At 37.2% G+C, this 16475-nt stretch overlaps 1 protein-coding gene across 1 annotated transcript in view; it reads left to right on the plus strand.

Annotated features, from left to right (window-relative positions):
* The first annotated feature begins 102 nt into the window (after window positions 1–102).
* LOC110460638 (GMP synthase [glutamine-hydrolyzing]-like) overlaps window positions 103–16475 on the plus strand; it is a 28380-nt gene continuing 12007 nt past the window's right edge. Inside the window, exons 1-9 of the mRNA XM_021513665.1 lie at window positions 103–190; window positions 1475–1572; window positions 3964–4055; window positions 6606–6720; window positions 9662–9759; window positions 10050–10153; window positions 10980–11173; window positions 14795–14960; window positions 16199–16350. Of these exons, the coding sequence (XP_021369340.1) occupies window positions 1483–1572; window positions 3964–4055; window positions 6606–6720; window positions 9662–9759; window positions 10050–10153; window positions 10980–11173; window positions 14795–14960; window positions 16199–16350 (1011 nt within the window). The 5' untranslated portion in view covers window positions 103–190; window positions 1475–1482. The remainder of the gene's footprint in view (window positions 191–1474; window positions 1573–3963; window positions 4056–6605; window positions 6721–9661; window positions 9760–10049; window positions 10154–10979; window positions 11174–14794; window positions 14961–16198; window positions 16351–16475) is intronic.

Below are 16475 nucleotides of genomic sequence, written 5' to 3' on the forward strand. Positions count from 1 at the left end.
AAATATTTTTTAAAATATAGTTCTGATAAATCATTTTGGCCAATCAATAATGGTTTAATAAATAGTGTGTGAAGTAAATGTCGCACATGCGCAGAGGCTTCAATGTGAATCTTCCGCGAAAATCATTTTGCAATCGGTGGAAAGGACACTAGAAGATATCTAAACTTCTGACTTGGTTTGGAAATCTGATGTGAGTATATCTATGTCTGATCAGCCAATTTAAATGAATTACTCTGAGTTATCTTACCAATACATGCAGAACCATGTTTTTACTCAACGCAATGAAATCAACTTTGAGACCCTCAAGTCAGCACAACATAAAAAATACATCGATATGTAAACAACCACTTTCACACTACATCAGAGCATCATCTAATTGGGCATCGGGTGCATGATGTGTTTACACTCTGTTTACAACATATCCACTCCTTTATGGAAATGTAAAACGATGCACTAAATTTGTTGACATTGATTTTATGCACGATTACTAAATTAACTGAGTTTTATTATGTGAGGGCTGCAGGCCAGTGCTAGGGGAAATGTACAAGGGCCTGAAGAGGGGGCATGAATGACATGTTTGGTTTTTGGTTCTCGTTGTTCATTATAGTTGCTTCTATATTTTAGAAACAAATCGTCACTTTCACACACATGTCGCACCCGGATCGAAAGGCCAAGGGCACTCAATTTTGTATAAAGGCAGGTGCCCTGGGGACAGAGGGTGGGGTCGAATATAGAGGTAATAATGATAATAATAATAAACTTTATTTATTGAGGACTAAAAAAACCATTATTTAGCCAAAGGCTAATCTCCCTCAGGGTCAACCTTTAAAATCCTTCTTCTACCATAGGGATTAAGAGATGTCATCCTAATTTGGTCTGGAGCGTCCTTGCAGGGCCAAGGGGGCTTCATTTTGTATAATTGGTGCACATGTGTTTGAACCCCCTGGGGTAAATGGGTGGGGCCCAATAGGGGAAATAGAGGTAAAACCTTTGAAATACTTCTTCTACTACTATAAGGATTAAGGGAATTTATCCCAATTTGATCTGGAGCAGGCTTGACTAAATTTGGTATGGCGCATCCTTAGGCCTAGAGCACTTAATTTTGTACCATAGATGTACATGTATAAACAGTGGGTGAAGCATCCCTAGGGGCAGAGGAGCGGGGCCCAATAGGGGGAATAGAGGTAAAACCTTTGAAATCCTTCTTCTACCGTAGGGATAAAGGGATTTTATCCTAATGGGACTCAATTTTGCATAAACAGTCCTTATCTCAGATTCCAAAAAAAATGAAATGTGATATGTAGATATACAATAGGGGTTTAGATATTATTTAAGGTCAAGGTTACTGTCAGGTCACACACATGACAGGGCCCTTGCTGACATGTCAGTGTTCAGGTTTACATAACATGTTTGACACCGTTAACTGTTGTCATCCATACATCGCTATGTTAAGCAATGTGATACTTTGTTTCAGATTCTGCAATGAATGGGTCGTCAGCGGTGGGACAGGCCAATGGGACTGGGGACGGGGAGAAAGTTGTCATCCTTGATGCAGGTGCCCAGTACGGAAAGGTAAGAATACGAATACACACCTTCATCACAGGTGTGTGTGGGTTTTTGGTTTTTTTAAGCAGAGCAGGGCATGGATTTATATCATAATGCATGTATCACTTTAGAGGGCAATTTTTTTTTCACATTATAATGTTTATAGAATATTCCACAATGTATTCACTGTCTTTTGGCTCTTGTATGATGATCATTGTATTCTCTTCATTCTTAACATAGGCAGACATCTCCTTTGAAATACTAATTATTTAACAATAGTAGCGACATACGATTGTATAGATTTTTTGAGAGAAAATGTAATACAAAATGTATAACAAAAAATGTAATACAAAAAGTATATAACAAAAAATGTTTAACAGAAAATGTAACAGAAAATGCAGTTTGTGTGAGTTAGAGCTGGAGTCTTATCTCAGACTGTAACATACATATTTGTAACTATTGGCAGATGACTATTTCATAATTTCTAAAATAATCGATCGGAACCATTGTATGTTTGTTGTCATCAATATAAAAAAATCTAAGTTAATACCGAAGCACTTAATGCATACATGTATCAGCTACATGTATGACATAGTAGGTGTATACTATTGAAGGACTGTGTTTCCAGTAGTGCTTCCAGAATGATTAATGACAAAAAAATCACAGCATTATAATGATTGAGTGTTTCTTTGTAACAGATGTTATATGATGGTCTTGTATTACAACCATTTAAATGAACTGTTACATTATGTTGTCAAAGTGCTACAGGTGCCTGCTGGTATCCTACATACATAATACTGTAGGCCAGGGCTAGTTAATGACTGCTTGATAGGACACAGGGCTAATTGAATAGATTGTTTGCTAGTTCTATGTCAGTATCTGAGATTTTCGACAGATATTTTATGAAGGTGACATATCCCCAACGTGAAATTTTAACATACTGGACTGTAAATGACATAAAAAAAACTCTGTGATTGCAATATAATTCCAAATTTGATTTTGTGCTTTGTTACAGGTTCTGTGATTTGTTGATAGTAGTACATGTGACTAAAAACACAGCTGTTAATATTAGTATGAACGTGGGGTTTTTCATAGTACTACTTTTAAAATTTTCCAAATCCCCAATTTTTCAGTAAGCAATTTAATTGTCGTTCGAGTTAACGTTTTCTCCCATTGCTTAAATTAAACTTGCTGTGAAAAAAAATTGCAACATCTACTGTTCATTAATTTTTTTTGCTACTGTATCTTTGTTTTATTGTTTATCTCAAGTATTAGAAGTTTTAAAAATAAAAAAAAATATTTTAAACTATATTTGACCATATTCACAACAGTGACATGTTCTGTCGTCTGATGAACCAATGATATCAATCAGACAAAAGCTCAAACTGACAATATCTCAATGTCACATATGGGTCCGCAAAGTGATCAAAATAGGGACAATATAAGGAATTAATCTGTATGTTTCCAATATTAGAAAGCATCAACTGAGGTGAATTTACTTACACATGTATTATCCAGGAATTTAAACAAACCTGGTGAATGCGGCATGTAATACACTTGTTGTTAACTTTCTCTATGTAGAATCGCCTAAGTTAAATTATAGCTCATTCTCAAATTAAACTACTGTTTACATTTCTTCAATATTCTTATCAACAAAGTCGCTCAAGCCGGATGAAGCAGTCGTGGGACAATTTTCACATTAATTAGTTAATTTAGTTTTGAGATCCCTGAAATGACGAATATAACTACAAAAAATTCATGAATGAATGAAAACAGTACGTAATTTAAATGATGTTTTTGGTTTTCCTTCCCATTGATAGTGATTTGGAATTATAGGGAAATTTACTAACTCACCACATGAGCGGCCATAGCGAAGCGAAGGTCGTTCATGTGAAGTGTGTGAGTAAATTTTTCCCCGTTCATAAAGTTCGTACTTGCATGAACACTGGAAAAATCCAAATTCAATCTCTATATAAATATGTTGAAGTTAAAAATTTGACGACTGGCATACAGTATTTCTATTCTTTAAGCACTTGCAATGTTCTTATTTTATAATCTGTCAGTGAAATGATATAGATATATTTGTTCAAGTCCAAAGGACTTCTTAAGACTAGATGACTGACGTTGATATCTAACACTATATACTGTGCGTTCAACTTGGTTATAAAAATTAGTGATTATGAAGGGTTAAATATTTTCTGGTAAATTATTGAAATTAGTATTGTTATACTTGGAATAAATAGCTGTGACTAATATTCCGTGTAATAATTATTTTTTAACCATGTATATGCTAAAATTGAACCTCCAAATGATATGACACTGTCAGAGAAGCCCTGATCGCTCTCAACCCTGAAAACTATTGACATGTTATAACTCCTGTTTCGTTTTATAATAAGATTATGATTATTTTCTCCACAGGTAATTGACAGACGTGTCCGTGAACTCAACATAGAGACAGATATCTTGCCACTAGATACTCCTGCGTTTACCATCAAAGAACGCAAATATAGGTAAAAACATCTATACACCGTAAGAAAACATAACTGTAAATATCTCCAAATTAAAGGACCTGTTAATGTAGACACTCATGCTCTCCCTGCAAAGAACTTGATTTGAGAAACAAAGTAGAGCCTGTTTTAAGCGACCACTCTTTCTGTCACAAGTGTAGAATCTGGCTTGACAGACCATTCATTTTGCAAATAAGTAGTAGTACTCTGTAATATGTTCATTACCCATTCACTCGCCTTCTTAGAGTCTGAGTAAAGGGTTACTTACAGAAATGGAAGTGACAGCTTTAGCAGTTTATTTCTGAAATACAATGTTCATTATTTCAAAATATTTACATTTGGTGTGGCAAAGCCCTTCTATATTACTACTAAAGTACTACCAATGGCAGCTTCATCTTATGAGACTATAACTGAAGTTGGTCTTTGCACCTCCGAGCGACTTAACAGTGTCACTACCGAACTTATCGGTATCTTCTGCTTTGATCCCGAACACCAGCTGCCTGTCTCAAGGGTCTGTGAGATCAACAAACAATTTTACGCCTGGATTTTTAACCAATTCAACCTTCTCTGGTTGCACGATCAACATCACTCTGACCTGATTACTGCGGGCTTCCGTTGAGTGCGTGCGCCGGATATAGGTCGCAATAAAATCGAAAATGTTTTACGACACTTGATTAGTTACTTACAAAATGTCATTTGTTACTATTTATGAATCGAGAATATGATATATATATATATAAATCAAAATCAAATGAATTATTAACGAATGTTGCGGCGTCTTTTTAATTTTGTATGGGAAATAGCGCATGACGTCAGCTGTTATCTTTGTGCCGTTCTAGATACTGACCTGAACTAACGGTAATAAGCGGGAAATTTGGAAAAGACATCATTTTTTTTTGCGAATTCTCATTTTGGAAATATAAATATAAGCAATAAACTGCATAGATGTGGCAGATAGCGCGCACCATGATAAGTTTGTCTGTGACACATGTGGCAGTTATACCAGTTGGTCTGCCACATCTATGCAGTTTATTGCTTAAACAAACTTGGCATATATAATGTTCACTGATATTTTATTATTTATGGAAAACCAACATTTTTGGAACAAGTTGATCTTTTATTTCACTTACGTGCATGAACAGTGGAATCTGTATTAAGCGACCACCCAAGGGAAATTAAAAAAACATTCTTTTAATAAAAGTGGATGTTTAATAAAGTTTGACCAGAATTTGTACAGAATTGCCCCACCGACTATAACCAAACGATTCTTTATTGAGACAACTGTAAACAGACCACCACCCCAAGCGCACGTACACGTACACGTAGTTTAAAACAACATCGTTCAACAGATCAGATGAATAACTAATCAATAGTTGAGTGATAATTATGACAGTAAACAAACAACTAAGAGTGTTTGAGAAGAATTGTCATTACACTCCAAACAACAGATGGGTTCACATGTCTTATTCCTTTATTTTACGATGGAAACTGGAAAGACAATCCAGTTAATAAATTTCCTAAATAAAGCCATAAAACGAACAGGTATTGTTGTCGTTAGTACTATGGCGTTGAGAAGTTCAGGGTGTTATTTAAAGCGTTTGATATAGATGAGGAATTAGGAACGATATGTATGCTAACATAAACATTTAGTGCGCAGGTGCGCCGTTACTTAAGGATAATTTTGCACAAGAGTGCTGTCGTGAACATCTCTCAACGGACCCGATTTCAAGAATGAAAACCTGCCAGTGTACTTCATCCAATCAGATGGAGGATATCGTAGGGTTAAAGGTTACATTACCTAGCAGGACACTTGCGCAATCAAAATGGTTTTTGCTTGGCTGCGATAAACATCGGTCCGTATTTCTTACTGCCGATGTTGATGATTTAGCAGTGAAAAATTGCTTTTAATTTGTTTCTGCACATCAATAAATTTATTATGAGTTAGGATATTTTTTTTTCAAATTTATTCATTTAACTTGGTAGATCATGAATTAGCCCTTCGTCAAATGTGGTGACGTTGTGCAAATTTGGAGATACACAACTAATTCAACGATCATTTGGTATATTTTCGTCAAACATGGTCACTAAAATGTATTAAATGTGGTAGTTTAACATAATTTTGGGATCAGTATTTGGTGGTCGCTGGTCGCGTTAGACAGATGGTCGCTTACTACAGTTAAATTACATAGTAAAAACAGTTGGGAGGAGTGAAAAGTGGTTGCATAAAACAGATGGTCGTTTAATACAGATGGTCGCTTGAGCAGATTCGACTGTATTTATGAGAAATGATTTCTCCAATTTTCAAAAGTTTCTCTCTGTTTCTGATTGGGAACCACATAATTATACATGTATTCAATGAAGATAAGAACTTCATATCAAATATTAAAATTCCAAATTTAAATTTCTAAGGGCAAACAAATCTTTTAAAGTCAATTTAAAAAACAACAACATACATTTGCTATAGTTGAATTTCATTTAATAACTGAAAATCAAAAGAATATATCCTGATCACTTCATTTATCACTCGGACCCATTTGCTGTTTTGTGTTTCAGGGCTATCATCATATCTGGAGGCCCTAGCTCTGTAAACTCCGAGGATGCTCTACGCTATGATCCTGACATTTTCCGCTGTGGACTGCCAGTGTTAGGAATATGCTTAGGCATGCAGGTGTGTTGTCTGTTGACATTTTCCCGTGTAAAGGTGACATAGTGACTGGTAACTCCCAGTCTCCCATCTCTATATGAGAACCCACATGTGTCCCATGTGTAATTAATAAAATTCTCACGCCCTTCAGGGTGAGATATGGGAATATTTCCCAGAGGGTTGAGATTCCAAATCTCACCTCAAGGGGGTGAATGTTTCTTTTCTCTTATCATATATACAAAATGTAATGTCAAGTTAGCATTACAGGCTAAATGCATTGTTGACGTGACATTGGTGCATTGTTGACGCGATTAGGGCTGTAACGATACACCGCAGTGCACCGAAAACCGCACTAAATTGCTACGATTCGGTTCACGTTTTTTTTCGTGGTTCGGTTCGGTTTTTAGTATTACCTGACTTCTGGAATTTAACCATCCATGTGTAACGTAAACATTTATTCTCCAGCGTCACCTACGATGATAATAAAGGTTTTGAAGGGTTTGACATGGTTGATGTGGAAATACTTCGGTGTAACATAATATGTTACTTTCCAATGAACGGCTTTGTGCCCTACGCAAACAGGTAATTATTGGCGGACCGAGGCGCACATGTTGTCTGCAGGTGAGGCCAAATTGAACATTAACATTGATACTCTTTGAGCCGATTGATTTCTTCAAACTATATATCGATGATTTAATCATAAACTAGACCGTAGCTAATATATATCTATACTATATGCCGACTGTGACAGTAAATATATCGAATGACGACTTGAAACCTGTAGCAAATCACATGCAAGTGTTGATGAAATACCTGATCTTTTTACCTGATAATCTCCATGTAAATGTACAGCATCTAATATCATAAATGAAGTTTATAATCTCTGATATCATTTGCCAATCACATTTGCTGACAAAAATAATTTTGAAATTATCTTTCTGGTGCTTAAATCCGATTAATTGAAAGTTTCACCCTTTCTTACCTTTATTTAAACCTGTACAGGTAAATACTGAAGCAACTTCAGAATTGAAAACGTTAATGTAAACTAGAGACAATAACGAACAATTTTCATAACACTTTAATTCACATATAACATATATTTTTCAAGTTATGCACATTTGAAAAATCAAGTAAATTAATTTATATTTCAATTATTAATGCAGCAGTGGTGCCCCTTTACATAGAAATCAATGTAGCAGCATAAAGGCTTCCTTTCGCTCGACTGTTTGGCAGCATTTTGGATTCCTGCTAAATGTCCCCGATGGAAAATCACTCTCCACTTGCCGCATATGTTTCGTAGATTTAAGTTACAAGTCGGGGAACACATCAAACATGGCGACGCATTTGAAGAGGAAGCATAACATTTCGTCATCCTGTATCATATCAAAATGTATTGTATCGCGGGTAGATATCGTGATATGTATCGTATCGTGGCATAGGTGTATCGTTACAGCCCTAGACGCGACGTCATACAATTGTTATTAAAAGGGGGATCCCCCGTCTCGACTCTATGGCGAGACAAGGGTATCTCACACCGGGAAAAGTGTGTATACACCTGTCCAGGGTAAGAAAATAATAGAATTTCACACAGGGAAAAGTGTGGATACACCTCTTCAGGTTAAGAAATCAATAGAATCTCTCACCCCAAGGGAATCTCTACCTGAGGGGGAGGATTCTTAAGTTACCAAACACTCGGCATAGCCTTGTGCTTGGCAATTTAAGAATTTCCCCCCCCCCCCCCGGGGGTTGAGATTCCCCTATCTCACCCACAAGGGGGTGAATGATTATTTTTTCTTTTACCCTGTTCTCCCAATATTTATGATATACACAATTTAATGATAATGTTACATGCTAAATTCTGGGTGATGTTGATGAATTGTTGATGTGATGTCATTGTATTGATGAAGTGACATCATACCCTCGGGTTAGACAAGGAAATCTCACAACGGTAAAAGTGGGGATACACCTGTTCAGTGTAAGAGAAATGTATATCCCACATGCATGCTGTACTGCTATGATGTCAAAATCAGGTGATGCCATTTTGTTATGACATCATAATTGAAAACACGTCAAAATGATGTTTGAAAGAACAGCAATCTTGCTGACAGCAAAGACAAAAGAATTGTTATACGAGCTTGCCCTGGAGGTCTTGCATGGATCTTTAAGTTTGAGGTTTACATGCAGTAGACCATACTTTTTTCTGGTCTTTCCATACATGGCCTTATTTATTGTATAGGTTATCTGGAAAGTTTGCTGTATTTAGTGTTGTACTTGTATTGTCTATGTCCGGTTTTACCAAAAGTTGGTTGAGAGGTGAGAGAAAATCAGTCCATCATTATGTACTACAGGTATGTAAAGCCTTGGTTCTGACCCAAATTTTACACCCTAGATCTCGGGTAGAATATCCTACATACCTAACAGTAACCTGTGGTAGACTTCATTAATCTTTTATGGTTTCATTATTGATTTTTCCTTCTTTTTTCTTGGCCAAGTTGTTAAAGTATGGTTAGTTTTAAAAGTTTTCTTCTCGTATTTTTTCAGAGGTATCAAACTTAAAAACTGGAAATGCATGTACATGGATTCAAAACTATCACTGAAAGACAAAAAATACTTAATTATTAATAAATTGTCATATATCTCAAAAATTGCATTTAAACACTAAAGTAACCTTATTTGGCAACCTTGAACTAAAGAGAAATGATGCAAAAAGAATTTCCTGCACTTTGACCAACTATTGTCCACTAACTTTACCCCTTTATTTAATAGTTTGCTGATGAGAGGGACAAACTGCTTTGAAAAGGTTCCATTGATTGACATATATGATAACATATTGACCAGTACCAGGGTTCCTCTATCACTGTCCAATTTTAATCATAATTATTTGTTCATGTAGTATACCAAAACCAAGTTTTATATTACCGTACTTTTGTTTATATTCAAAATTCACGACTTTAACCTGTTGCAGATGATGAACAAAGAGTTTAATGGCAGTGTCCTTCAAAAAGAGGCTCGTGAAGATGGTCAATTTAATATCACTGTGGAGAACAAATCGCCACTGTTTAAGTGAGTAAAGGGTATGACTGGTAGAGTTGGGGTTCATGGTATTCACATGAAACTTATTCATCAAAATTTTCTGATTACTTGCCAACATAATTGTTGTTATATCAATATTAATTCACTCAAGTTAAACCAGACTAGCAGCAAGAATTTTCATGAAAGTATGAATGGTATATTTCTCCATTACCTGTGGATTTAGGCCAGATGTATGTCCCATGTAAAGTAGCATTGTTGCTAGAATGCCAAATTATTTGTAGCATGTCATAAATAGGTCATTGATTTTGATTTGACTACAGAGGACTGAATAAGGAGCAGACGGTACTGCTGACACATGGAGACAGTATAGACAAGGTCGCTGATGGCTTCAAGGTCGTCGCAAAGTCTGGCAGCCTCGTAGCAGGTAGAGTACATATAACTAGTATACCTTGTGGGTAGCTGTTTGTTATAGGGCAGAGAGTATCATGACTTTTATTTGTTGATATTGGTGTATTGTCAATTTTGTTTTCTGCAAGAGCTGAAAAACATATCAATAAAGTACTATAGATTACCTATTTATTGTGTAATGCCTATTTTCCATAAATTTGCAAAAAGGATCTCTGAACCACTGCCAGAACACTTTTTCAGCATGACTATTGCATTGATAATGCAATTCTTAAAAGAAAACCATACCATACCAAACTTTTATGAAAAAAGTAATGAAGATGAAATTAAGTGCAAATTATTTTTATTTTTTTTTAAAAAGTGGAACTCTTGTTGTTTTCCTGCAGTGGTATAGGGATCTTTAAGCACCAATCAGAAATTATTTAGGTTTTACATGGTATCTGCATACTTGCCAACACTCCCTTTTTAGGAGGGAGACTCCTGATTTTTGACCCCTGAATTTAGTAAGAACATTTCTATACTATTCTTATATTCTAAGATCTAATGATTTCATCTGAAAGAAAATTTCAAAATATGCCATTTTAAAGTGTTATTTTGTCTCTAGGGGGTATATACACACATTTTGATTATATTTTAATGTTAAGCATGCAGAATTTCCCCCATAGAAATTTCAAAAAGTTGGCAAGCATGCATCTGACATTTGCTGTAAACGAAATGCTAATTTAAATCCTCCTGACTAATTCAATAAAGGTCAATTCATGTACATGTATTAAAGGTAAAGGTAAGTATAAGATAATCAAACCGTTGTCAACACACCACTACATTTTGAAAATATCTTTTATCAGGAATATCCAACGAAAAGCAGAAGTTGTATGGAGTCCAGTTCCATCCTGAGGTTGATCTCACAGAGCATGGAATGGCCATGTTCAAAAACTTCCTTTTCACAGTGGTCAAATGTGAGGCGAACTACACCATGTCATGTCGAGAGAACGCCTGTATATCATACATCAGGGGAACCGTCAAAGATCAAAAAGTTCTGGTAAGGATAGGATTGTTCTCGCCTGTTAGACAGCTATCCATGCTTCTGGTCAGCAAAAAATTAATAGAATATCTCAGCCCCTTGGGGGTGAGTTACGGGAATCTCAACCTGATGTTCAGAATCTCGCCTCTATCTCAACCTGATGTTCAGAATCTCGCCTCTAGGGGATAAATGATATTCTTTTTCTATTACCCTTTTTTCCAATTGTGTATTATACAAATAATGTAATGTTAACGTTACACACTAAATTCAGAGTTGACCTGACGTTGATAGATTGTTGACATGACGTCATTGTATGGTTTACCTGATGTCATACCATTTTTATGAATAGGGGAATCCTAATAGTGAGTACGTGAGAGAAAGAAAAAATCCAGAGGCTATAGCATTATTAGCTCACCTGGCCCGCAGCTTATGGCATGGTGTGGCGTCCGGCGTCAACTTTTTACTTCTTTTCAGTAACCAAAAGGCCTAGGGTGATGATATTTGGCCAGAAGCATGCTTGGATGAAGGGCTACCAAGTTTGTTCAAATAAATTACCTTCATCATTTTTCAAGGTCACAGGGGTTAAATATGTTAAAATCTTTAACCATCTTCTTCTGAATAACCAAGAGGCCTAGGATGATGATATTTGGCCAGTAACATGCACCTTGCCATATATTCAAGGTCACAGGGGTCAAATATGTTAAAATCTTTTAAACAACTTCTTCTGAATAACTGAAGGGCCTAGGGTGATGATATTTGGCCAGTAACATGCTGGATGAAGGGCTACCAAGTTTTTTCAAAGAAATGACCTTGACTAATATTCAAGGTCACATGGGTCAAATATGTTAAAAACATTTAAACAATATCCTCTGAATAATCAAGAGGCCAAGGGTGATGATAGTTGGCCAGTAACATGCTGGGATGAAGGGCTACCAAGTTTGTTCAAATAAATAACCTTGACCCACTTTCAAGGTCACAGGGGTTCTGAATAACCGAGAGGCCTAGGGTGATGATATTTGGGCAATAATATGCTGGGATGAAGGGCTACCAATTTTGTTCAAATAAATGACCTTGACTTATATTCAAGGTCACAGAGGGCAAATATGTTTTAAACATTTAAACAACTTCTGATGAATAACCAATAGGCCTAGGGTGATGATATTTGGCTAGTAGCATGCTGGGATGAAGGGCTATAAAGTTTGTTCAAATGAATGACCTTCATCTTTTTTCAAGGTCACAGGGTCAAATATTTTCTAAACCTTTAAACAACTTCTTCTGAATAACCAAGAGGCCTAGGATAATGCCAGTAACATGCTGGGATGAAGGACTACCAAGTTCAAATGAATGACCTTGACATATATATTTTAAGGTCACAGGGGTCAAATATGTTTAAAACCATTGAATGCCAAGGGTGATGATATTTGGCCATTAACATGCTGGGATGAAGGACTACCAAGTGAATGACCTTCACCCATATTCAAGGTCACAGTGGTCAATATATGTTTGAATCTTTAAATGATTTGTTCTGTATAACCAAAAGGTCCAGGGTAATGATATTTTTCCAGAAGCATGCTGGGTTGGAAGACTGTAAACTCTGTTCAACCTAATATTATAATGTCCTTGTTCGACATTCAAGGTCACAGGTGTCATATGTCTAAATCTTTTAATAGGTTCTTATGAATGAAACACTGATATTTTGCCTGTAGCTGTAATTTAGTCCCCTTTTAGGATTACAAGTGTGACTCCACTGTGTGTACAGCCCTACTATAGATTATTGTCTGTTTAGATGTTACTGGGTGGTAGAGTGGACTCCACTGTGTGTACAGCCCTACTATACATTATTGTCTGTTTAGATGTTACTGGGTGGTGGAGTTGACTCCACTGTGTATACAGCCCTACTATAGATGTTACTGGGTGGTAGAGTGGACTCCACTGTGTGTGCAGCCCTACTACATTATTGTCTGTTTAGATGTTACTGAGTGGTGGAGTGGACTCCACTATGTTACTGGGTGGTGGAGTGGACTCCACTGTGTGTGCAGCCCTAGTACATTATTGTCTGTTTAGATGTTACTCCTACTATAGATTATTGTCTGTTTAGATGTTACTGAGTGGTGGAGTGGACTCCACTTTGTGTACAGCCCTACTATACATTATTGCCTGTTTAGATGTTACTGGGTGGTGGAGTGGACTCCACTGTGTATACAGCCCTACTATAGATTATTGTCTGTTTAGATGTTACTGGGTGGTGGAGTGGACTCCACTGTGTGTACAGCCCTACTATAGATTATTGTCTGTTTAGATGTTACTGGGTGGTGGAGTGGACTCCACTGTGTGTACAGCCCTACTATACATTATTGTCTGTTTAGATGTTACTGAGTGGTGGAGTGGACTCCACTGTGTGTGCAGCCCTACTATACATTATTGTCTGTTTAGATGTTACTGAGTGGTGGAGTGGACTCCACTGTGTGTGCAGCCCTACTATACATTATTGTCTGTTTAGATGTTACTGAGTGGTGGAGTGGACTCCACTGTGTGTGCAGCCCTACTATACATTATTGTCTGTTTAGATGTTACTGAGTGGTGGAGTGGACTCCACTGTGTGTGCAGCCCTACTATACATTATTGTCTGTTTAGATGTTACTGAGTGGTGGAGTGGACTCCACTGTGTGTGCAGCCCTACTATACATTATTGTCTGTTTAGATGTTACTGAGTGGTGGAGTGGACTCCACTGTGTGTGCAGCCCTACTATACATTATTGTCTGTTTAGATGTTACTGAGTGGTGGAGTGGACTCCACTGTGTGTGCAGCCCTACTATACATTATTGTCTGTTTAGATGTTACTGAGTGGTGGAGTGGACTCCACTGTGTGTGCAGCCCTACTATACATTATTGTCTGTTTAGATGTTACTGAGTGGTGGAGTGGACTCCACTGTGTGTGCAGCCCTACTATACATTATTGTCTGTTTAGATGTTACTGAGTGGTGGAGTGGACTCCACTGTGTGTGCAGCCCTACTATACATTATTGTCTGTTTAGATGTTACTGAGTGGTGGAGTGGACTCCACTGTGTGTGCAGCCCTACTATACATTATTGTCTGTTTAGATGTTACTGAGTGGTGGAGTGGACTCCACTGTGTGTGCAGCCCTACTATACATTATTGTCTGTTTAGATGTTACTGAGTGGTGGAGTGGACTCCACTGTGTGTGCAGCCCTACTATACATTATTGTCTGTTTAGATGTTACTGAGTGGTGGAGTGGACTCCACTGTGTGTGCAGCCCTACTATACATTATTGTCTGTTTAGATGTTACTGAGTGGTGGAGTGGACTCCACTGTGTGTGCAGCCCTACTATACATTATTGTCTGTTTAGATGTTACTGAGTGGTGGAGTGGACTCCACTGTGTGTGCAGCCCTACTATACATTATTGTCTGTTTAGATGTTACTGAGTGGTGGAGTGGACTCCACTGTGTGTGCAGCCCTACTATACATTATTGTCTGTTTAGATGTTACTGAGTGGTGGAGTGGACTCCACTGTGTGTGCAGGCCTACTATACATTATTGTCTGTTTAGATGTTACTGGGTGGTGGAGTGGACTCCACTGTGTGTGCAGCCCTACTATAGATTATTGTCTGTTTAGATGTTATTGAGTGGTGGAGTGGACTCCACTGTGTGTGCAGCCCTACTTCACAAAGCATTAAAGGAGGAACAGGTCATTGCTGTACACATAGACAATGGCTTCATGAGGAAGAATGAGAGCTCTTCAGTAGAACAGTCCCTAACCAGGATGGGGCTCAGTGTCAAAGGTAAACACAGACCAATTGCATCATCTTCTTTATTGTCTGACTGGTGTTAGAATCCACAGTAGCTCCCCAAAGTGGTTTGATTGTGAAACATTTAGATTATTAGAACAGTTATAAATTGGAGAAGAAATTACCCTCAAAACACTGGCTGGGTAGTAGAACAGCATTATCAGTAATAAATTTATGAACATGGCTCGACTTAAGATTATTGCGTTATCAAATTGACATAAATTAGTTGTTGATAGACTTGTATTCCAGAAAGCTACGTGAGTAACAGCACCATGTTGTATGGACAGTACTAGTGCAGTGTTACATAATATACTGTTTGTTACAGTGTATGTACTGTGTTTTATTGACAGTGGTGCGGGCAGCACACAATTAGAAATCACCATGTGGTACATGTACTAAAAATTGATTACTTGGTTCTCAGGCCCGCGCGCATTTCATTTTAGGGCACCGCATTGCTGATTTTATCATGAAAGTAATAAATAAAAAACATGTGAATGCACCAGCAGCCGTCTTTAAAAAAATCCGGAAAATTGGTCCGCATGTCGTTTTTACTCAGTAGTCACCCAACTCCCAAAAACGCTTGAATAAAGATAAGTATAGAGATACAGGCAAGCGTTAAAATGATTATGACTTATTAGTCTTGTGTACAAATGGCGCTCATTTCGGTACAAATAAGGAATGGGGGGTTTGTGATTCTCGTCTGGAACATCGTGGGGGGATTTTCGGAGGCCTGCTCTATGACGGGTCTCTACACAACTATAAAAAGACAAGGTAATGCCCACAATGAACATTTTACAGACTACGCAATACAAAAAAAATCGCCCTCTTCTCTTTTTTGCCATGTAAAATAAATGACAGTGGTGCGGGCAGCACACAATTAAACACTGTGTTACATGTACTGTGTGTAATATATTCTATGTTTAATTGACGGTAGTGCGGACAGCACACAATTAAACACTATGTGTTACATGTACTGTGTGCAATATTCATTATGTTAATTAATTGACAGTGGTGCGGGCAGCACAATTAAACACTATGTGTTACATGTACTGTGTGTAATATGTTCTATGTTTAATTGACAGTGGTGCGGGCAGCACACAATTAAACACTATGTGTTACATGTACTGTGTGTAATATGTTCTATGTTTAATTGACAGTGGTGCGGGCAGCACACAATTAAACACTATGTGTTACATGTACTGTGTGTAATATGTTCTATGTTTAATTGACAGTGGTGCGGGCAGCACACACTTTCTACAACGGATCCACCTCTATACAGGTAGACAAGTCAGACCCTAACTCGAGAAAGAGGAAGACAGACACACTGAATACCACAATCCACCCGGAGGACAAACGCAAAATTATTGGCGACACATTCATGAGAGTAAGCTAGGGTCTTCATTTCTTCAAATCATTTTTGAATTAAAAAAAATGAAATATCAACACATTCGGTAAACAGTCTTTTATAAAACAATAAAATGAACTCAAAAGAGTTTATTAAGTAAGTTC

Source organism: Mizuhopecten yessoensis, unplaced genomic scaffold (genome assembly GCF_002113885.1).
Source record: "Mizuhopecten yessoensis strain PY_sf001 unplaced genomic scaffold, ASM211388v2 scaffold1379, whole genome shotgun sequence".
NCBI classification, from domain to species: Eukaryota; Metazoa; Mollusca; class Bivalvia; order Pectinida; family Pectinidae; genus Mizuhopecten; species Mizuhopecten yessoensis.